The sequence below is a fragment of the Lepidochelys olivacea genome (assembly GCF_965140295.1).
Source record: "Lepidochelys olivacea isolate rLepOli2 genome assembly, chromosome: 2".
In the NCBI taxonomy this organism is placed as follows: domain Eukaryota; kingdom Metazoa; phylum Chordata; order Testudines; family Cheloniidae; genus Lepidochelys; species Lepidochelys olivacea.
The window spans coordinates 265,595,989-265,618,437 of record NC_140412.1 but is presented as its reverse complement, the minus strand read 5'-3'; the positions used below and the strand labels follow the sequence as shown (position 1 = coordinate 265,618,437).

At 46.0% G+C, this 22,449-nt stretch overlaps 1 protein-coding gene across 3 annotated transcripts in view; it reads right to left on the bottom strand.

Annotated features, from left to right (window-relative positions):
- Positions 1-1,220: 1,220 nt before the first annotated feature.
- Positions 1,221-22,449, bottom strand: part of PTH1R (parathyroid hormone 1 receptor) — a 187,435-nt gene continuing 166,206 nt past the window's right edge. For all 3 annotated transcript variants that reach the window (XM_084620002.1, XM_084620004.1, XM_084620003.1), the window contains 5 exons: positions 22,149-22,215; positions 17,850-17,944; positions 15,639-15,780; positions 14,080-14,121; positions 1,221-11,111 (listed from right to left, as the gene is read on the bottom strand). In XM_084620002.1, the coding sequence (XP_084476128.1) occupies positions 10,749-11,111; positions 14,080-14,121; positions 15,639-15,780; positions 17,850-17,944; positions 22,149-22,215 (709 nt within the window). In that variant the 3' untranslated portion in view covers positions 1,221-10,748. The remainder of the gene's footprint in view (positions 11,112-14,079; positions 14,122-15,638; positions 15,781-17,849; positions 17,945-22,148; positions 22,216-22,449) is intronic.

Below are 22,449 nucleotides of genomic sequence, written 5' to 3'. Positions count from 1 at the left end.
GTGGAAATACAGACAAGCTAGGTCTTCCAGTGGGACTCCAAAGGTCCTTGCAAGCATGGAAGCCTACTGTCCAAAGGCAGCTCTCCTCTGTGGACCTCTGTAGTATGTTATCTCATTCTTATATTGAAGTTGCTATATTGAATCAGACGATTGGTCTATTTAGTATCCAGCCTCCATTTGGCAAGGACCAGAACCCAGCACTTCAGAAAATTCATTCCTCATGCACCTAACCAATTATGTGGGGTTCTGTCTCTGCTTGGTGTGGACACTGAAAAGTCTGGGTAGCTTTGCACAGAAGCAAGGATTTGTCCAAGTGTCCTTGGTCAAAACTGTCCCCATTTCTCACCGTTAGGAGCTGCAGGAACTCAGAAATTTTGAAAATCAAGCAAACGACTCCATGTATATCCACCTATATAAGTTGCCTGGTTTTCAGAAAAGCCAAGGGCCCAGAGCTCCCACTGAAGCCAACAGCAATTTAGCCTGACTAAAGACTTCCGGAGTTTTCTTGATACATTATCATACCAACTGTCATCCTGAAAGCATCACTGAAATACAGCCACTTCTGGGGTGGAGTGTCACAGCCAACCAGCGCACACAGCACACTGTTAAACAGAGGCGGAAGGGAACAGTTTTGCCCAATACTTGTTCCTACAAAACTCAATGGTGCATCATATGGAATGTCCTGGCACATGCAAGGACAGATTCTTAGCTGGTATAAACGGCATTGCCGTGTTGAAGTCAATAGAACAACACTGATTTGCACCAGCAGGAGAATCTGGACTGTAGTTTCTTGTTTTGCATGCACATTTAGGCAGATGGAATATGTAGCACTGGTCCACCCAACAGGGTTCAAAAAAGATCTAGATAAGTTCATGGAGGATAGGGCCATCAATGGCTATTAGCCAGGGTGGGCAGGGAGGATGTCCCTAGTTTCTGTTTTCCAGAAGCTGGGAATGGGTGACAGGGGATGGATCACTTGATGATGACCTGTTCTGTTCATTCCCTCTGGGGCACCTGGCATTGGCCACTGTCGGAAGACAGGATACTGGGCTAGGTGGACCTTTGCTCTGACCCAGTCTGGTCGCTCTTATGTTCGTATGGACTGGCAGGCTCGAATACACAAGTGTCTTCAGGGTTGAGGGAGAGAGAGGCACACAAACAAAGATCCTTAAATGTTCACAAAATCAATAAAGATTTCTTTTTATTTTAATTCCCTTTTTTTTTACATACACCTGTGGTTTTTTTCATTTTCCTGTCATTATTTTGGTCCATACAGAAAAGTAAAGGTGGAGGAATGTAAACCATATGCATTATTGAAGACATCACAATGCAGTGTCTCAATAGTACATAGAAATAAATCACAGTTTTGTCCTTTATATTTCCCCTGTCCCTTTTATGTGAAATGTGATCTAAAAAACAACACACAATGCAAGAGCTCCTTGGTCAACGTCCGCCCCTTTCCCTCCTGGTCCAATCAGAAAAAGGAGCCAGCGTTTGGAGAGGAGGACATTGCAGGCTTATGGGAGTCAGGATCCTCTCTAGTGCCCATATCAGGTCGCCGATGGCCACCCTCCATTGTTGGCTTAGCATGGAGTTGCTGAGAAGTAGCAATGGGTTTTAGCAGCAGGTAAATAACCTCCTGTCCGTTTCGCTTAGCTCACCAGAAAGACAAGCAAATGGCCTGGTGCTTCTGTAGACTGGGGCCAGGGCAATCTGCCCTGGCATCTGCTCTCCTGCTGTAGCTTCTTGTGTGTGCACATGTATATGGACCCAAATCCTCAACTGGCATAAACCGGCAAGCCCCAAGTCAGTGGGGCCAGGCTGATTTATCTCACTTGCAGATTTGGCCTATGGTGCTATTCTTTCCCTTTATTAGGACCCTCACTGGGGGAACTAAGCCACCGAATGACTTGTATCTTACCACACACCCCTAGCTCCCCATTCCACATGCCCCGTGACCTGAAACATTGCTCGTTTGGTATGGATGGTCACTGTCTTGGTTTCAGCGGAGCTGGGTCCACTTCTACAGGAAACCAATGGACAGGAACAAAACCATGTATTCAACCCACTTTCTTCCCAAACACTCTCCCATCCAGATGGCCCCCTTTATCCAGAATCACCTGTCTACTAATTGCCCCTGATTGCCGCAACTAGAGATCCGACCTCTCCGAAGTTCTGTCTCTGAAACCCCATTTCAGACAAACGAGGCTGTACTATAGTTAACACTTCCCCTCCCGCTCTGCTTTCTGGGCTACTTCAAAGCTTGTGTTAATTATTTTTCCAAAGCAGGGGAGGTTAGGGGAGATTGTTCATTGGAATAATGATACTGAGCCTTTTACCTCTTCAAAAACAAAAGCGTGACATCACGCCTCACTGAAGTCAATGGGAGCCTCGCCATTGAATTCAGTGGGGCCAGGAGTTCATTTGAAATGGACTTCAATGGATCTATGCTGAGAGCTACCAGTTGAGAATCTGGCCTTATTGACCGTCACACAGTCCCAGAGAGGTGGAGGGGTAAGCAGTCACCAGAGCTCAGAGGGGGGTTAAATAGGAGAACAAGAACTCCTAATTCCTGGATTTCTCTCTTTGTGCTCAGACCGCTGCAGGGGACATCTTTCTTATCTGTGCTGGAGGACAGAAAGGAAGGTTGAAAAAAGTGATCTCTGCCTTTGCGGGGGAAGGGAGAGAGAAAGAAGAACAGATATTGCCAAAGAAGCCATTTGATCTCGGAGTGAGGCCTCTGCTCAGAACAGAAGTCACTCATGTGCTCACGTCCATCTCTATTCAGAACAGCATTTAAACATGTGCGTAGAGTTAGGCACTTGCAGAAGTGTCGTGAAGGTATGTTCTCCAGAACTGGTGCCAGAATTATATTCCTCTCTGGTCCCTGATGCTATTCATTGAAGTGGACTCTTGTTTAAACTTTATTCACTGCAGCATTTTCACTTGCTCATGTTTCCTCAAGCTAGAGCCAGATTCGGAGCTGATGTCTAACCTCATGCGACCGCATTAAATGGGATTGCATGGTTAATCGGGGCTAAATTTGTTCCGCTATGTTCTTAGGAGCACAGGCTTTGGCTCCAATACAAATGCAAGAGCTTAACCTCCAGAGGCTAGCACTGTTTCTTCTTAAAAAAAAACAACCCACCCCAAACATCAGCTGGTCCAGTTATCACAGAGCAAGGGGTCCCACCTGTAGCTGTAATAAGTAGAAATCTTAAAGTGGCTAGGCCAATCCCTAATTATTTGCAGAGAATGTTCATAGGTAGGAATAAAGGCATTGGATTAGCAGCATGAAACAGAATTCTCTATGAGCCTCCAACAGAAGGCTTGACTCTGATCTCTTTTACATGGTGTAATTCAATGACTTCAGTGGAGTTACTCCTGGCGTACAGCAGTGGCTGAAAGATCAGAGACGCCCTTTCTCTAACTGGCCCTGGCGACCAATTATGAATGGCCAGTTGTCTCAATGTATTACTTCTATGCCATCCACTGTTGAGAACTCCCTTCTGCTCAAGAAAGATCGGACAGCCAGGCATCATGCAGAAATTAGTATAATAATGACACTGAAAGTAACCCGGTGAAATAAATACATAATTACTTATCAGCCTGGCTCAGTGAAAATAAATGTTTAATTACTATCTGTTCCTGAGAACAGTATTTGCCTAATAAATCCACCCTTCCAAAAGCAAGAGACCAATTTGGCACTGCGGTACTTCAGTTTTTCACTGATGTAATGCCACAGAAATCATTGGGAAACTGGAATACTGCCATGCTGAATTAAGCCCATTATGGCTCCTTTCAGATACTCTGAATTGGCTTTGTATTAAAGCTGTAGAATGGGCTTCTAGCCAAAGCATGAATCTGAGTCCAGCTAAAAAATATTATTGCATGAAAAACTAACCTCTAAAACTCTCTGCCAGATGAACCTTCATCCATCCATCCATCCATCCATCCATCCAGAGAAGGGATTTAGTTAGTTAGTGAAGGTATTTAGCAGTATTTTCTAAACAAGGCCACCTGATCGGGACACCCCTTTGATATCATTGGCTTTTAATAGATAGTTGTAAAGATAATTCATTTGGGGGTGAGGGTTCAATTGCAACCCATTACCAATGTCTGTGACTCAGACTTTTGTCTCGAGGTTGTTGTTTCTAATCAAATTGAGACAGAAATTCTTATGAGTTGCTTTGAGCCCAGAAGCCGTTCCTGTGAAATGGAGTTGGGTGGATCTTAGTCAAATTTTAATGGACAGGTGTCTCCATCCAAACTGGCCTTTTTGGCATTTCCAATGGAGACACCAAGGATCAAATGGGCCATAAAGACCAGACTTGCCTCTCAGAACTTTTAGGCAAAAGTCCATTAAGGGAAAAGATAAGAAGGCAACCCTAAGCTACTTCTCTCTTGTCAAAGAAGCCCACGTCAAAGCCAGGCTTGTGTGTCTTTCACCAGGATTTTATGAATTGGTGCAGATGAGCTACGTTTTAGTCTCTCTTGTTCTGTCACATGGGTTTATAGCAACTCAGCCATGATTTCCTTTTCTGCTGCAGCCTTAACTAACAGCTCCGCCCACTAGCCAAAGCTCTAGTTTTGATGTTGAGGGAGGTCAGAAAATGGGTTTCACGGCATGGTGATAGGCCAGTGAACTTTTATAAAGATGGCAGGATTTGCTGTTTTGGAAACAGGGTGTTCTTTCAGGCCAACCATATTTGCTGTCCAATAGGGCCAACCTTTTAATTTCACAACAGTATAAAAGCTGCCACACAATCCAGATCACTGAATAGGGATAGACGTGTTCTTTCCTTTTATTCATGCAGTTTACGAATCGTCATGTTTTCCAGGCAAACCAAAAGGCCATGGCCATTCCTACAGGACATTATTTAGAGGGTCTTTTGCAGACTCAGCTCCTTGGCAATTTGCTACATTTCTCATTTCAAGACACCCTAGAAGAATAGGCTACAAACCGCACTCGGTGTGGAGAGATGTAGTAAAAGCTTTACAAACTCAGTAGCTTGATGCGGATTTTGTGTGGGTCCTTCACTCACTCGCTACAAGATGGCAACCCCTCAGAAATAACAGCAAAATTAAAAAGTCAAATGGCAATACGGTTCCAGCACAGGTCTCATCTAGGAATATCTAATCTCCAAGACACACCACTGGGCGCAATACAATCTCTCACCCAGAGGGTGTAGTTAGATAGAGCTGGCATGGTGAAGACCTAAGCCAACATCCTACGAAATGTTTTACCCACCTGCCAGGCAATTACAAGTTGCAGATGGCAGCATGTTACCCCCACTTACAGAGGATTAGAAATCCAAGAGATGGACACTGAAGCTTTCTGGCTTCCCGCAGAGTGGTTTAAATTGGAAGAGACTGCTCCGATTGTCATTTGCTTCCATCAGAGCTCAGACAGGCCAAGACTCAGAAGAGGAGATGGGGAAGAGATGGATTTGGCTCTGTGTTTGCTTAGAGAATCGGCAGTTCAGTGAAGATTATAATTAATAATTTTAATTTTGCTTAACCCCTTTTGGCTTTATTCCCTTGCCTGAGGAGGACATCCCCCTCAGTTGTCAGAGTTATGTACTTCTGACGCCTTATTCTCATTTACCCTAACTGAGCACTGCCATCAAAGACGACACAAAGTACAGGACAATGGAGAATCAGGCTCCAAATAATTTATATCCTCTCCTTCCTAATGCTTCCTGGCATCTACTTTCAGTTCATCGGGCACCATCAGCCCACCCTGAAAGAGATGCCAGGTGAATGGAAACATGGTCTTCACATAATGCACTAGAGACAGCAACTTGATGGAGGGAGAAACCTTGATTTATCCAGATGGACAAAAAGAGGCAGCCCAGAGCTAAGCGCACTGAACTGTGCGAGAACCTCCAGACTCCATGACTGCAACACACATGAAACACCTAGGCCACGAGCTAAACTGTAGCACTGGGCATTCACCTCACACGCTTTCGTTCCAAAGCATGGGCTTCGGCTCAACGAGCTACAGGCGCAGCCAGATGTGAAACTCATGACCAGTCCAGCCAGTAGAGGGCAGAGCTGGGCACAGGGCAGCTTCACGTATTACTCCAACATACCCTCTAGGGGCTGACTCATACGGTGCTGCTTCTTTTTTCACACATTGCTTTCTCAGGAGAAACTTCCATTGTTCGGAACAGGAGTTTTGGCTGAGGAAGGGCCAGAACGACCCATTTACTCTCGTTGAGTAGTACTGGTTGAAGCCACGGACTCATTCTTGGTGTCACTGAGTAAAGGTATCAGAAGTTACAGCCGGTTAAAAGAACCCACAAAGACATTTTTTCCCCTTAATTTTTGAAATTTCCACATTTTAAATTATTTCCGTCATCTCTCGGCAAAAAACCAAGAGAATGCATTTTTACAAACATCTCATCACTTTTTTTCCCCCGATACTTTTTTAAATCGAAAACTGTTGCCAAAAATTTTGAAATTCTGATTTCCATCAACGCTATCAAAAACTGCCCCAAGAATGGACTGTGTAAGGACTACAAGATCTGGCTCTAAAAAAGTAAGAACTCCAGGAAGATGAGATGAGACAAAGTGGAGGAATAGGGAAAAAAGACACCATCTCTCAGGAACAAAGATGAAACAAGTTTATAGGGGGTCTACAAACACACGCATGCAGAGCAGAGATGATAGGAGACTACCCACATAGAACACACCTTCTGCCTTTCAAGAATCACAAGGAAGGGGAAGAGCAACATCTCTGTGTATTTCAGAGAGGAGGTAGATTAAACCGTGAAGAGCTCAGATTGCATGGCTGTTGATGGGAGGGAAGGGAGTAGGGAGCCAAGTGGAAACAAGAGCAAAGCTTTGAAGAGAACCCTGAAGGGGCTCAATGCTGCAGATCATTTTTCAACACGGTTAAGCCGACAAATAAGACATCACAGAACAGACATCAGGGAGGAGTGCAAGCTGGCTCAGATAAAAAGGAGGACAACTGTCCCCCCCTTGGAACCGTCCTAGAATTGAACTCTAGAAAAAGCTTATTTTTCTTTTCGTGGTTCTGAAGCCCTTAGGTATTTTCCCCCTTGCATCCACTATTTGACCCGAGCTAGAGATGGTGACGGCACAAGGAAGAATATTGTTGCAGAGCCTTTTCACCAGATTATCAACTCAGTTTGTATGGACTCAAATTCAGACCCTCACTGCAGATTAATTTGGCCAATAATCCAACCACGATATCTCCAAAGTGGATCACAATGCTTAATTTTGGAGGCTCCCTCCCCTCTTCCCCTTTGCAAGATGCTATAGGCTCCATCCAAAGCACACCTCCCACTGACTTCATTCATCATTGTATCAGGCCCTAAAGACTCCACCCTCAGTTCTCTGCAACTCTTGCTTTCAGCACAGGTAGGATTTGAATAGGATTCAACAACAATACAGTATGATTTGCTTTAAAACCAGAGAAATTCCATTTTTTACGTTCTTAATTCTTACATGCAATTCTGTTCATGCATATGAACACTCAAAGGAAAAAAATTACCTATCATTACATACAATTTGTGTTGGAAATGATTAAGAATAGATTTCCCTCCCCATCTCCATGTAATTTTTGGTCATGTTTAGCAACTGACAGCAGGTTCTGGTCATTAAATCCAGTGACAATTTTACGTTTATTTATTATACACGTTGTCTTTACAAATAAATTAATTTCATAGCTCTCGTTAATTACTTGAACTTTGCGAAATGATTTCCAAACACGTTATTAATCTCGAGCTATCTTCAGCAAACACGAGTAAATCATGAATCACCAGTAAGGAAACGTTGCTAAGTAATTTCTTTCTTTGAGTGATACAGTCACAAGGGTCAAGCGTCCACTTGGTAGGTTTTAAGCACAACACATGTCCATTGGGGATTGGAGGGGGGCAGATTGAAAGGGTCCATGCAAGGGTTGGCAAGCCAGAGCCAGCATACTTAATGCATCTCTCTCTTGAATTGGGATTACACGTTGGCAGCTCGACTCAATGGGATGCTAAATAACTCAAGTGTACACATGTTGACAGCTGACTGGCAATAACTTCCGCTTCCTCCAGAGGATATGCCAGCATATATGGCTAAGATGCAAGCAGTGAGTGCTTCAGACTGACCCAGATTTATGCAATGCTGGCTTGCTCTCAGTGCCAGACTTTCACTCAGTCCATCCGTTTTTCCTCGCAAGATTACTTAATTTCTGCATAGTATTATAAAAAAAACAAACCCCACAACCAAACTGATTCACCCTTTGGAGACCTGACATTTCAATAGCTGCCATTTGGTGGTAAATTGCTAAGAATATTTGGACTTATTCTAACCACACAAAACAAAAACAAACATCAAAAATAAATATTGTCACCTTCCAACATTTATACCTGAAATGGGGAGTACAGTTCCTTCAGAGCCCTACGGGGGGGCGCCCTCTTAATCACCACAGTCCACATCCCAGGTTCCGATCTGAAGCCCAGCAAAGGCAATGGGAGTCTTTCCATGGGCTTGGTTGGGCTTTGGATCATGTCTTAACCTGAGAGGTGGTACAAAGGCAGGTGCAGGACACTTGAGGTCGAGTCAAGGTACCAGCTGCTCTTCTCAGGGCCCCCAACAGACTCCATCAAGACAGGAGCTTTGGGAATGAAGGTCTTAAGCCCTGAGAGGAGCAGCGGATTCATTAGTCCACCTCCGGTGGCATGGATACGTCTCTGAGCCACCAGTCAGCGGGCTTCACCAGCTCAGCTCTGAAAGAGCGGGACAGAGAGTTGATTATCCGATAGGTGCACCCTTGGGTCCCCACAGGATCATTGCACCCAGCCATGACACCTCTTTCTGACTATGTTTAGACTGCAGCCAGATGATTCCTATATGGGGCCAACAGGATTCACGTACTGGAAGTACTTCCAAAATGTACTATTATGGGTTGGATCAAGGCTTGAGAAACCACAGCTCACCTGGGGGCACTGGGAGCCCAAGAAGGAATTTAGCCTGCCTCAGCCATATTTCCCCCTGAGAGACTCTGAGGATGCACACACTGGAATGGCAGCTGTCATTATCACCTCATGGCTCTAAATCATGGCATCTACAGAGACACAAGGCAATAAGCTCAGCTGGTGTGAAATGGCTTGAAGGAAGCTATGCCAATTTTCAGCAGCCAAAGGTCTAGCCCCTGGATTTTACCACTTGACTTCTGCTTGGCAGGTAAGTCAGATAAAAGTACCATGTGCGGTGGAACATGACCACCACCTACTTCCATGGTGACAGCAGGACATCAACAGAATCCACCAGCAAGGGAAACGGTAGATTGTGAAAATATTTCCCTGATCCCTTTTTCTGCCATTCATGCAGACTCTGTTTTACAGTTTTCCCTTTTTGGCCAATCACTGTGATGTCCGGACCCTCGGTCTCAATAGGTAGTTTCAATGACCTCAGTGGAGCTACAACTGTACAACCATTTCCACCAGCTGAGGATCTGGCCCACCGTATGTGTGTGTGTTCTAGATGGTCAAACCACAAAAACTCTGGCAAGTTCGGCAATGCATCCAGAAGTCTGGAATTCCAAAGTATCCAAATGCCTTAGCTCTGCAAAACTGGCCTGAGCATCTCATGAGAACAGGCGGACTTGTCCAACTCCAGCTCCTTCCTGCTCCTGGCTGAGATGGGAATACTGCTACAACAGACCCTCTCAGGATAGGTTGGCCTGTCCCGACCCAACAGGAAGTAGGAAATGCAGAGGTGAGAACAAAAAATAATTTAAAGATTTTTTTTAAAATGTCAATTTTCCTGAAATTCCAAAAAGAAAAGAAAGAAAGAAAAGGTTTGAGTTGGCTTTACGCATGCACGCACACACACCAAGGCAGCCACAAACTTTCCTTTCCATCTCTACCCACTTAGAAGCCAACAGAATGGGCTTTTTTCTAAGATTGGACAAGCTAATACATTACATTCTGATACTTGCATTTTAATCCTAGGATTGTACTGGCTTCTCTCTTGTTACTTGGGCTCTGGGTAGGAGAACGGGAAGCCCGTTATGCACTCGCATCCAGTAGCTGTGAGTCATTTACCACAAAAGCATGCTGCATCATCAAGGAATCAGAAATAAGACCGCTCCGGGAGGGAACTTGCACACAATGACCCCAGGGGGGTTGGATTTTATAACGAAGGGACAAAACCATCAAACACCAGAGCTGTCCATGCTGTGTTCTTGAACTGTCAGACATGGCCAGTGGGACACGGCCAGTCTGGTGTGGGTGATTGGAGGGTGGCTAGATTTCTTTAAAATGAATGAGAAAACCAAACCCAACCAAGCAGTGATGGCAACACCCCGGGGCAGCTTGAACCACTGAAAGAAAATGGCATGTCACATTCCTCACCAGACCGTCTCATTTCACTTGGTTGAATTCCCTGGATCTTTGTGCTGTGGACACTCTCCGAGAGGCGAAACTACAGAGTACCATTTGTACATCCCCTTGTAAACTCTGAATATCCCCGTTGTTCAACAGGTCACAAGGACCACGGGTCTGGAGAAGACTGCCTTCATTCACACCTTGGAGACTAGACCACTACGTAAATGTGTGTGATCAACAGCTGGCCACATCTGTGGTCCACTTTTCCCATATAACTTGACCTCTTGTTCCACAGAACAGAGAAACTGTATGAAAACCCTTGGCATCTGATTTGTGGCCTGGCATTCTTTTGCCCTCTAAATGCTCTCTGGGAGATGTCTTCTTCTTCTTCTTCTTTCTTTACATCACTGTCTCTCTTTCTTCTTCAACAACTACCGTGGGTCTGTCTCCATCATAAAGTCCAGAGCCATTCAGGTACTCCTCTTCTTTGTTGTACTGCTCTGGCCCAGAAGAAGGCATGGAGTTTTCGGAAATTGAGCCATTTTTGACATAGCCTGGCAAATTTCGGTGTCCGTTGAGGGCACCCGGAACAAGTCTCGTATTGAGATGTAGGGCAAGTGCCCCTCTGGTGGTTACATTAGTTATGCTGGTATGGGAGACCATGGGTCCATAACTATATGTCGTGCTCCCACTTCGTGCTTTCCTTTTAAAGTCAAGGGCTAAAGTCCACCTGCTCCATGACTTCTTTATTTCGGCTTGAACCTGAAGAGGTGGAGAGAAAAGAGAGGGAAGATCATGAGTGAGGAATAAAGGGATGACGCTGGTGACTGGGCTGCAGAAGGAGGTAGTGTAGATAGAGATGATGGCTGGGGGATTACTAGTAGTAATGGGATGCAAATGGGGACAAAGGGATAGTTATGCTGGATATCATGAACCACCCCTTAGTGGCAGGATAAATGAGACTGTGGAATTGTCTGCTGAGGGAAATGGTGGAAGTCCCGCTGGTTGCACCATTTACCACTCGACTGGGCCAAGTGGCAGCCTGGGATGGACTGGAGGGCCTGTTAGGTCTTTCCCATCTCTTAGGTGGCACAGCTCCCCTGACTTCAATGGACTTTGGATTGACTTTGGTGGACATACACTCATTTACACCACCTAAGGATCTGGCCCCATTATGTGTCCCTAACTGATTGGTGCTCTCTCTCCTTCACTTTATCTCTTACTGCTGTGGAAGACGCGTGACCTTCCCCTCCAGATTTCCCTTCCCAGCTGTCTATCTGGAGTCCTCTCTGAGCTGTAAGCAACCAAACCACTGCCTGCTAGCTAAAATGCCGAAAGGCTCGGTCCCAAAAGAAGCTACCTTTCCTTACTGCAAACTCTTTTCAAATAGTATAGTAAACTTCTGATATATTAGGATCATTCAAATCGTTTGTTCTCCATATCCAAGCCTATCCCCCCCAAAAAACCTAGCCAATCAACCAACCAGCCAACAACACCCAGCCCTTAATTTAGAGCCAGCATCGGTAACACACAGTGCAGTAATCAGTGGTCCCATCTGACCTTGGAATCTCTTAATCTTGAGTGAATGTTTTTACCATGCCACATGGCAGTTGCTATCAGGCCATGATGAATGTTTCTCCATTAGGCTTTCTTAGCTAGGCCACTAGTTTTGTTCTTTGCCTCGGGTCCCATTGCAGCATTAGTATTTAAATCAAGCACTTGGTCTAGACTAATATGGAGATTTAGGATGGCAGAAAGTCATTATCCAGATTGGAACATGGCCAGGATGCCTGGGTTAACACCTCTACTCTCCAGAAACAAACGCCCTTGGATTTTGAATGGCTACAAGTTCGCAAGGCCTGGGGTTTGTACCCTCTCCAAAGAATGGCAATATCAACAGCAAAACTGGAGATATGATCTACAAGAAGAACGAGCGATCTGCAAAATATGCCTTATCATGAGAGATTGCGGGAGCTCAGTCTATAGGTAGTTTATCAAAGAGAATGTGAAGAAGCAAGCTGATCATGGTCTGTTAAGTACGGACACAGGGAGAAGGTACTGGGTAGCAGAAGGCTCTTTAATCTAGCAAAACAAGATCTAATGCCTGGAAGGTGAAGTCAGCAACGTTCCAACTGGAAACAATATGGCCATTTTTGACACAGACAGTAATGAACCGTTGGAATAGCTCACTGAGGGATGGAGTGGATTCTTGTCATTTGGAGTTTTTCCATTGAAACTGGATGTCTTTCTAAATGATTACGCTCTATTTCCAACACAAGCTACTGGGCTTGATGTAAGAATCACCGGGTAAGGTTCACTGGCCTGTGTTATGCTGCAGATGATGACAGTGGTCCATTCTGGCCTTAATCCCTTTGCATTTTACCACAGGGTAAAATGGCAGCCTGGTGATTCAACTCCACCTGAGCGCTTCCTGCTGCTCCAAGAAGAACTACAAACAACAATCCCCCAGAGTGGGCATTGCTGACGATGCAGGACAAGAGTGTGAGTGACCAGAAGGATTAGAGGCTGGTGAAGTAACTCAACATTAACAAGTAGTGGGCTACATTTCAAGGTCAAGATCATAGTGGCACTTATATAGGCCTGTGTAGAGGGCAGCACAGCTTCTCCCAGAAGCCATGGGAAGACTGGGCCAAGGCAGACACAATCTCACCTTGTCCATGAAGGACAAGAAGCAATGGGCTTAAACTGCAGCAAGGGCGGTTTCGGTTGGACGTTAGGAAAAACTACCTGACTGTCAGGGTGGTTAAGCACTAGAACAAATTGCCTAGGGAGGTTGTGGGATGTTCGTCACTGCAGGGTTTTTAAGAGCAGGTTAGACAGACACCCGTCAGGGATGGTCTAGTTATTATGTAGCCCTGTCTTGAATGCAGTAAACTGGACTAGAAGACCTCTCACAAGGTCCCTTTCAGTCCTACACTTCTATGATTCTGAGGGTACGTCTTCACTACCTAGTGATCGATCCCCAATCGCTCTGCCATCGACTCCTGTACTCCACCATGGCGAGAGGTGGAAGTGGAGTCGACGGGGGAGCGGCAGCAGTCGACCCCGTGCTGTGAGGACGCGAGGTAAGTCAACCTAAGATACGTCTTAGATATTCTCGTAGCTGAAGTTGCGTATCTTAAGTTGATCCCCCCAACTAGTGTAGACCAGGCCTTAGAGTGCCTACTTTGCTCCAGTCATTTGGATGGACCCGACAGCTCACCCTAATGTACCGCCCCCCCTGTGCTGAAAGAGTGGGGCCCTGGCCTCCCTGCCTCCAAAAATCTGCAAGCGGGGAGGAAGCGAGCAGATCTGGAGTTCCCCATAGCACAGGGATTGCTGCTGTGGGAGGCTCTTCCATCTGGGCTGCCAATAATCTTCCCCTAAATGGCTCAGATAGTATAGGCCTGATTCTCCACCATCTTGTCCCTGGTGCTCTCATTTACCCTGGTGCAGAGGGGGTGCAAAACGTTACCGGATCAGAACAGTCATGATTTACACCCAGTTTGAATGAATTCTCGTTTGGCAGCATTTTAGATCCGCTTTGCCCAGGGGGAAATGACTATGAAAGGCACAAAGCAGTGGAGACGTTTCTATACCAAGGGTCTAAGTCTCTGCTTGCCTAACTCCATTGACCTCAGTAGAGTTAACCCCAGGAGGACTAGCTGAGTGTAGATATTTGGACTCTATTTCTAATGAAATAGGATCATTGAGAACCAAAGACACTCACCTCTCCATTGCAAAAACAGTATATGATGGCAACCAAGAATCCCTGGAAAGAAGATGAAACAACATATTAACATTTATCCTGCTGCATCTCAATGTCTATTCACTGACACCGTGGCCCAGATCCACATAGTTTCACTGATGGCAATGGAGCAACACCAGCTTACCCCAGCTAAAAACCAGTGCAAACCAGGAAAACTCCTATTGTCTAGCAGCCTTCAAGAAACAGGTGACCATGAATGACTGTCCTCCAGGCTATCAGCTAACCCGCATTTAACGCATCCTATGTGCACTGGCTGGCTGGCACATCTGTTCTGGGCTGTGGCAGAAAATGAACATTTGTTTCCTGTTGCAGATGTCCTGTAAAGGCTTTGGAAGAGCAGTTGCTCACCACTGTCCCAGGTCATTTTCCTGCCCTGGGAAAATTTTTCAAGCTTTCAGAAATGTTCCTGTTTCGCATCAGGATGAACCCAAAACCTTTAGAAATTTTTTGCAGAAAAACCTAGAGCTCTAAGAAGATCCCCTAGCTCAAGTGATTAGGGCCCTTTGCGGGGAGGTAGAAGTCCCACGTTCAAATCCTTACTCTGAACCAGGCAGAGCAGGGACTTGCACCTCAGTCTGCTAGGTCCCAAGCGAGTGCGTCCTAATCTCAGTCTGCTAGGTCCTAATCGCTGCATCTATGCACTACTCTGGGGTGGAGCTTTCTCACACATGCTTGTTGGAGCTGTTCCACTTTGTATAAATAAATATTTGGGGGGAGGTGGGGAGAGACTGACTGCATAGCCCAGTGTTCGGACAGTCAGTTGGGATGTGGGAAATCCAGGATCAGATGAGATGAGAACCCAGTTTTGGGACCCAGTCATGCATTCCCTCTGCACTCAAATGGGAGTTCTGGGTGTGCAAAGAATGAAAGGCCAGGTCCTCCCATTTCAGGTCCCGTCTGAATCTGCACTTCCCTGCCCTTTGATCCAGAGTTTGTCTGAGCCCAGCTCTACCTTCCCAGCTTCATGTCAGCCATGCTAGTCAGTCACTTAAGATTTTAAACCATGGATCAGTAGGTTGTCCTTAAGGGAGGGCTGTGCAGTGGGCATGTAACATAATTTTCATCATATGGCTGCACTCATTTTGGCTAAAAGATCCCAATCCTGCACTCAGATCTGCATTATGCCCCTGCTTATCCTCGACTTCAGTGGGCTGCTGCAGTTCATGTTAGCGGATCTGTTTGTAGGACTACGATAAGCTACTTTGAGGCCAACGGGTTTAAATCCATGCAGCTCTCTTGACCTATCCCAGCTGAGGATCCAACCTGGATCTCAAGGGCTTTTGGTGGACAAATGATAAAATTATTTGCCTGACACGTTGTCCCAAAGTACCCTAACACGGTTTGCAAATACATACTACACCCAGCACCAAAGTAGAGCCATTAAGTCTTGGGAGTGTAACTTGGCACCTACTAAAAATCCTTTCCCCCAAAACAGAACACATCTGATGTCCATCTTCCGTCCCACCGAACACCACTACTTTGCTCTTAAAATGCCCAGAAAGTTTAACAGGGTACATTACCTGGAAAGAGTTGAACAGCATTTCATAGTGCATTTGAACTTGCCAAAGAATCCCTGACACCTCTGTATATGGCAAAGCCATGAAAACTATATAGTGAACTCCAAACAGAGGCATAAGGACAAGGGTAGATTTCAGCAGCTTCCTGTAGGAACAGGAGGAGAGAAACACATGGAGAAAGTCAAGAGTCTGAATTATCCTCTGGGCCTCCTTAGGGTCTGGATTGAGGTGAAGTGGTGAAATGGTGCTGGGGGGAGGGGGAAGCTTGCACAGCTGCTGCCCATGATGTGCCTGATTGTGAATATCCAGTCTCCAGGCCAGTCAAGCCGGTACCTTCCACCAGCAGTAAAAATCCCTGGAAAGGAAGGATGGTGCTGCTCCATATCTAGGGCCAGACTGCCTATGCTCAGATGGGACAAGAAGGGAGACTTCCAAGACTGTGCCATGCTTGCATCCCCTGGGGCACTAGCATCCTTGGTGGGGGATGGAATGGAGGAGATCAGCAGAGCTGGATGGATGCTGACCTCCCTGGTAGGGGCACAGGAGAGAGAATGCTATGCCATCCTATGGAATGGGGCAGCTTGTCTGCTATCACCATGTGTTTCCCTGGGGTGGAATGTGCGCTGGAGGTCCCCTAGCCTAGATGGAGGTGCAACTCCACCTCAGCAGGAGCCTGTGCACCTTAGTTACAACCCAGACCCTAACATTTGGCTGGGTTCATCCCTCGAATCCCACTGACTGGAAATGATGCCAATCCAGGGATTGAAACAACTGCCAATGGTTACGGCAATTGCCAAATGGAGGCAATTAGCGAGGGGGCAGCGTTGCCAGGAGGCCTGGTGCTTTCGCTGTCCAATGACTGACAATCTCTGTGAGGATTAAAAAATCAAAAGAGCTGAGCCTGTCCAAGCTATAATAAATAGCAAGCCTCTCCAAGTGAGAAATAAACAAACAGATAAGTCTCGGCTGTGACATGGCAACAGAACAAACCTTTGCATTTTGATGCCAAATTCCAGCCCCACTTTCCAATGAAACAGAATCGTAGGACTGGAGGGACCTCGAGAGCTCATCAAGTCCAGTCCCCTGCACTCACGTTAGGACTAAGTATTATCTCACTTTTGGATACTCTTCTGGGAGCAAGCCAGTAGGGGCGACCTTGGAACCCTGCTTTTCAGTGATATCGCCCTGAATTATTTTGCTCTCTCTCCTCTGGATATTGTGTGCTGAATCATTTGAACTTGAGCCTACAAACACCCTGGGAGTTCTCTAGCTGTGGAGGTCTCTCAGCTATTTACTTTCACAGTCAAACTTTGACTACATTGCAAATATGCTTCATTGTCAAGGGGAAAGGAACAGAAAAAACCCAACCCCAAACAAACAAGAAAACCCAAGACGAAACTCCAAACTTCCTGTGAATAGTTGGGAATCTTTCTTCACTTGAGCAATCGCCAGTCAAGGTTTCGAAAACAAGGGAGGGAAAAAGTATAAAAAGGAAGGATGGGATTTTATGGTACAGTCTTTTGCTTTATGCCATTGGTTCAAAGTCAACCCAGGGCGGTAGTGATTGAAAATCATTATTATTAATTATTTGGGTCACAGTAAAGGACAGAGGCACTATGGTGGTGAGATAGGGACCCTATTGTGCTCGGCTCTGTGCAAACATAACATAAGAGACAGTCCCTGAACTCTAAATAGACAAGGCAGACAAAGAATGGAACTTCCCCAGCATCACACAGGAGAGCCAGGACTAGAACTGAGGTTTCCTGAGTAGTAGCCCAGAACCTTAGCCACTGGGCCAGCCACTTTTCCTACCCAACGGTTGTTGGTGGTCTCCTCAATAGATGGTGCAGGTGTCCATATCACAAATACCACTGTCATCGTTAGCCCTTGATGGCCATGCCAGCAGAGAGGCCATGAGCCAAACTGACCTTGGAGGCTGAACTCCCCTCAGCCTATTAGCTGGTCCCTCCAGGCTAGGATCTACCCTCTTTAAGGGAGCACTGAGAGGAGGCTTGCAATGCCCCTGGTACGCCACGCGCTGCTGCTCCATGGGCACTCTGGCTGGCTCGTGGAAAGCAGAAGGAGAAGGGCAGTGACTGAGGCTGCATGTGCGCTGTCCCTGCTCTGCAGGTGATTATGAGACTTTGATCTCCCAGGCTATCAAGCCCATCCCTGTTTCTCGCTGTCTCATGCCGGAAGGGAAAGGAGACTCACCTGTACTGTTGTCTCGTATCACACCTCCCTGCGTTTGTCTCCCGTAGCTTGGTTGCTAGGACTCGGATAATATTGATAAAAAGAATAAAATTTACCTGGAAAAGAGAAAGATTTTTTTTTAATCACAAAACCAAAACCTGCAGCGCTACCAGATTGAGATGGCACCTTTCATAGAATAATAGAATCATAGAATATCAGGGTTGGAAGGGACCCCAGAAGGTCATCTAGTCCAACCCCCTGCTCGAAGCAGGACCAATTCCCAGTTAAATCATCCCAGCCAGGGCTTTGTCAAGCCTGACCTTAAAAACCTCTAAGGAAGGAGATTCTACCACCTCCCTAGGTAACGCATTCCAGTGTTTCACCACCCTCTCAGTGAAAAAGTTTTTCCTAATATCCAATCTAAACCTCCCCCACTGCAACTTGAAAACTCGAGGGCCCTGTCTGCCCAGATGTTTCCAGAGAGCATCCTCAGCTCCTACTGGAGGAGGTGAAGGTACACAGCTCCTTCGCGAGCAGCTCAGCAATTTAGCAAGCTCAGGCCAACTGTGTCTGAGCTGAGTGCTCTCTGCTTGATCTTGTGCCATGGAGATAAGGAAGGGTCACCCCTTTTTTCTGGTCCCTAGCAGACCTCATCACGTCCAGCCTTGTTATTGTCTCATGGTGGTAACAGGCACGTGTGACAATATCTAGGCAGTTAAGGTGAAATTCACTCCTGAGCAAGGAGCCCACACAACGGCCACGGCGCTATTTAAAAACCATGTGACTAGAGGGAATTTTTCAACAGAAAATGCTGATTTGTCCAAACCAAAACTTTTCCTGGAAATGTATGGGTTTCAATGAAGCTTTCCCAGCTGCAGGATGGAACTTTTGATCAAAACTAGGGGCAGAACCAAAACCATACCCCAGAATAGCCAATAGCTAGCCCCTCACCTGGGAGATGGAAGACCGAGGTTCAAGCTCCAACTCCACATTGGGACGAGCATGGAGGCAAAACCTGGTCTTCCCCATCCCACTCCAATGTCCTGTAGAGGCTATAGAGTCGATTACTTTCTTTGTCCCAATGAACATGTCGTTAGTTACATACAATAGAACAGCTCCAATAGGAGAGACTGAAAGAAAGCCTGACACCAGAGCCCAGTGGGGTAGGGCATTTGCCTGGGGTATGGAAGACCCACATTTAGGAAGTTCTCTTCTTCACCCCAATGCGAAACAACAACAGATTTCAAAACCTGGGAATTGTTCACAAAGTGGAATTTTTGTTTTCCGGCCAGCCCTACTTCAGTGAGATTTGATGGGGCACTGGGGTGAATTTTGTCTTTCCACCATGCTCATCACTAGGGCCCTACCAAATTCACAGTCCCTTTTGGTCAATTTCACGGTCATGGAATTTTAAAAATCGTAAATTTCATGATTTCAGCTATTTAAATCTAAAATTTCAGGGTGTTGTAATTGTAGGGGTCCTGACCCAAAAAGGAGTTTGTGTGTGAGTGTGTGTGGGGGGGTTGTGGCACTGCTATCCTTACTTCTGCGCTGCTGCTGGCAGGGTGCTGCCTTCAGAGATGGGTGCCCAGCCAACATCTGCCGCCCTCCAGCCACCCAGCTCTGAAGGCAGCACAGAACTAAGAGTGGCAATACTGTGACACCCCTAAAATAACCTTGTGACCCCCCTGCAACTCCCTTTTGGGGCAGGACCCCCAATTTGAGAAATGCTGGTCTCCCCTGTGAAATCTGTATAGTACAGGGTAAAAACTCACAAAAGACCAGATTTCGTGGTGGGAGACCAGATTTCACGGTCCATGACGTGTTTTTCATGACTGGGAATTTCGTAGGGCCCTGCTCATCACTGAGCATGTGAGTGCCTCAAAATGGCTGAGAGAACAGAGCCTTCCAAACAGGTGACTGAAATTCATCCTGAAGTCTGAATGACTCTTTCCCTCCCCACACACCAGTCAGATGCCTCTATATCAGGACTGAGGCCTGCTGGCAGGACACAGTGGAATGGAAGCAGCTTGCACAGCCTCTGCCCTTGCTGGACCTACTCTGTGCATAGGGGTTTTAGTCTCTGTGGCTGTCAAGCCAGCATCTTTCAACAGCCTTTAAAGCAAGTTCAAAGATAGATCACGAGATATGTGGTGCGAAGGAAAAGCAATAGGGAAAGGGATAAAGTATCTCCATGGGCTAGGGCTCTGTGTGAAACTGGTCTACATTTTTCTGCAGAGTTTATTACTTGGGCATAGGGGCCCCAGCAGAGATCAGGGCCCCCTTGTGCTAGGGGCTGTGCAAAGGCACAGAATAAGAGGCAGTCTCTGCCCTGAAGAATGTGCAATCTAAATAGACAGGACAGACTACACAGGGAGGAACGGGAGTCTCATTACTGCCATTTTACAGATGGATACACAAGGCACAGAGAGGTAACTGGCAAATCTTGGCCCCATATAAATCAATGAGAGTTTTGCCATTGACTTCAACGGAGCCAGGATTTCACTCTTAAGTGACGGACCCAAGGTCACACAGAAAGTCTGGGCAGAGGCAGGAATTTCACTCAGAAATCTTGACTCCTAACTCAGCGGCTATGCCACAAGGCCATCCTTTCTCTCCAGCTAACAATGGCCAAACCATTAGACCATCTATGACTTGTGTTTGTTTCTTTGCAGTCCTTCACCAAACCTTGTATTTCCTGATTGCTACTGTATCGCCATAGAACCCGTGATCCCAATATGAAGGAAACAAGCAAGGTAATTCCTCTTGTTTTTCCTAAAACACCAGCAAAGCTTTGAAGGAAATGCAAACAACTGAATGACTTCTGAGTTACCAGTGCAGTGGAGCCCCTTAGAACCAGAACTGTCTGAGAGCTCATCCAGAAAATGCAAAACTTTGTCCAGAAACAGATGAAAAGCCAGTGTGGGGGCTGAAAAAGCAGACAAGTGTGCAATAGGAACTCACACAGACTAAATGGAAACAACCCACAGAATATGTTTGCACAATAAATAGTTGCATTTGTAAATAGCCCTGTAGAACCTCATGAAGAAGCATTCTCTTTACAAGGAGAAACATCTATTCAGCCCTTTGTCATCTACTAACTGGGCTTTAAATTAAATGCAATGGGGTTGCTGGCAATCAACCATTTGAACGATCTGAAGTGTGTCTTCCATCCTACAGTTTTATTTCAAATGATCATTGTGTGGTCTTGGCACTTTGCTCCTTCCAATGCACAGAAGGAACCACCAGAGCCAGTTGGAGAATTTCCGTCGATACAAAATTTTAATAAGGGAAGAAAATAAAAAATAATTTTCTCGATCAGCTCTGCTAATTACATTTACTTCAGAAGGTTCCATATGCAGAAGGCCTGAGTCTCCTCTCACCCACACTCCTCTGTCACGTGATCTGTAATTCAGAAGAATCAAGGCCATTCGGACTGATTCAAAGCTCTCTGAAGTCAGTGGAAAGACTCTTTAATGCAATATGCACAGAGAATTGTATGCATGCACAGAGGAGAACTAAAATGTGCGGGTAGAGAAAATCTCTCTCTTTATCATCTATCTGTCAGAAGACAGGGTGGAGGGGAAAAGTTGGGAAAGAAAGAGGAGATCATTTATACAATACAAATTGAGACAGATTTCCCAGGATAACTAAGGCCCTAATCTTGCAAACATGAAAGAACCAACATTACTTCCTTCAGGTGAGTAATCCCATCTGTATAATGCTGACCATACCTCATAAGAGGTCTGGGTCATTCCTAGACCTTGATGTTTTCCATTCTATAACTCTGTCTGCTGCCCTCTGTGTGGGAGGCTGAGCTGCTCTCCTACTGATGCTTGGTTAATGACACTTGGAACTGATCAGCAGTGATTGTTCCGAGACTTGCTATTCCCCTCCTTTAACAAGCTGGGTCAGGGAGTAAATCCAGCATAAGCACTAATGGCAGTCAAAATGCAAAGGTTCAGTTTGCACGAGGACCCTACATTGGAAGGTTTAACTGGATCTTCTTTGGTGCAGACGCTTGGCAAGATCATCTTCTTCCTCTCCTGGGCTTTCCGGTACCATGTGGGCTGGAAACACCTTGATTCTTAGAGGACAGGAGCTCAGCACTGTCTGAAAATCAGGCCCCTTTATGACTTGTCAAGTAAACCCCCACAGAGTTGAGCCCTTACCCCAAAATCACTAGTCACTTTTGCAAATCCTGACCTATGTGTTTATCTTATTAAAAAGTTTGGGATCACAGGCTGAGTTTCTTTCTTCCAGCTGCCTAGTTTGGGCTCCCATCCCCCTCGCCACCCCAAATAAAAATCCAGTACTCACCACAATAGCTACCAGGAGGGGCACCTGAAAAATCCATTGTAAATTGCTGGCACTCAAGTCCCAACACCTAGGAAGAGATTGGCACCACATCAGTAAATCCTCATCTGCCCAGGCAAACAGCCTCATTTTCCTGTTTGCAACTCAGTGCTGAAAACAGGAACCCTGCAATGTCCTATGCGTGTGTGGAACCAACCCAAGCCCAACCCAAGCCCAACCCAAGCCATCCCTTCCCCCTCCCATCAGCAATGATTGGCATCAAAACCAGCCTCCTTTTATCCCTACCGTCTGCTTTTAAAAGCCA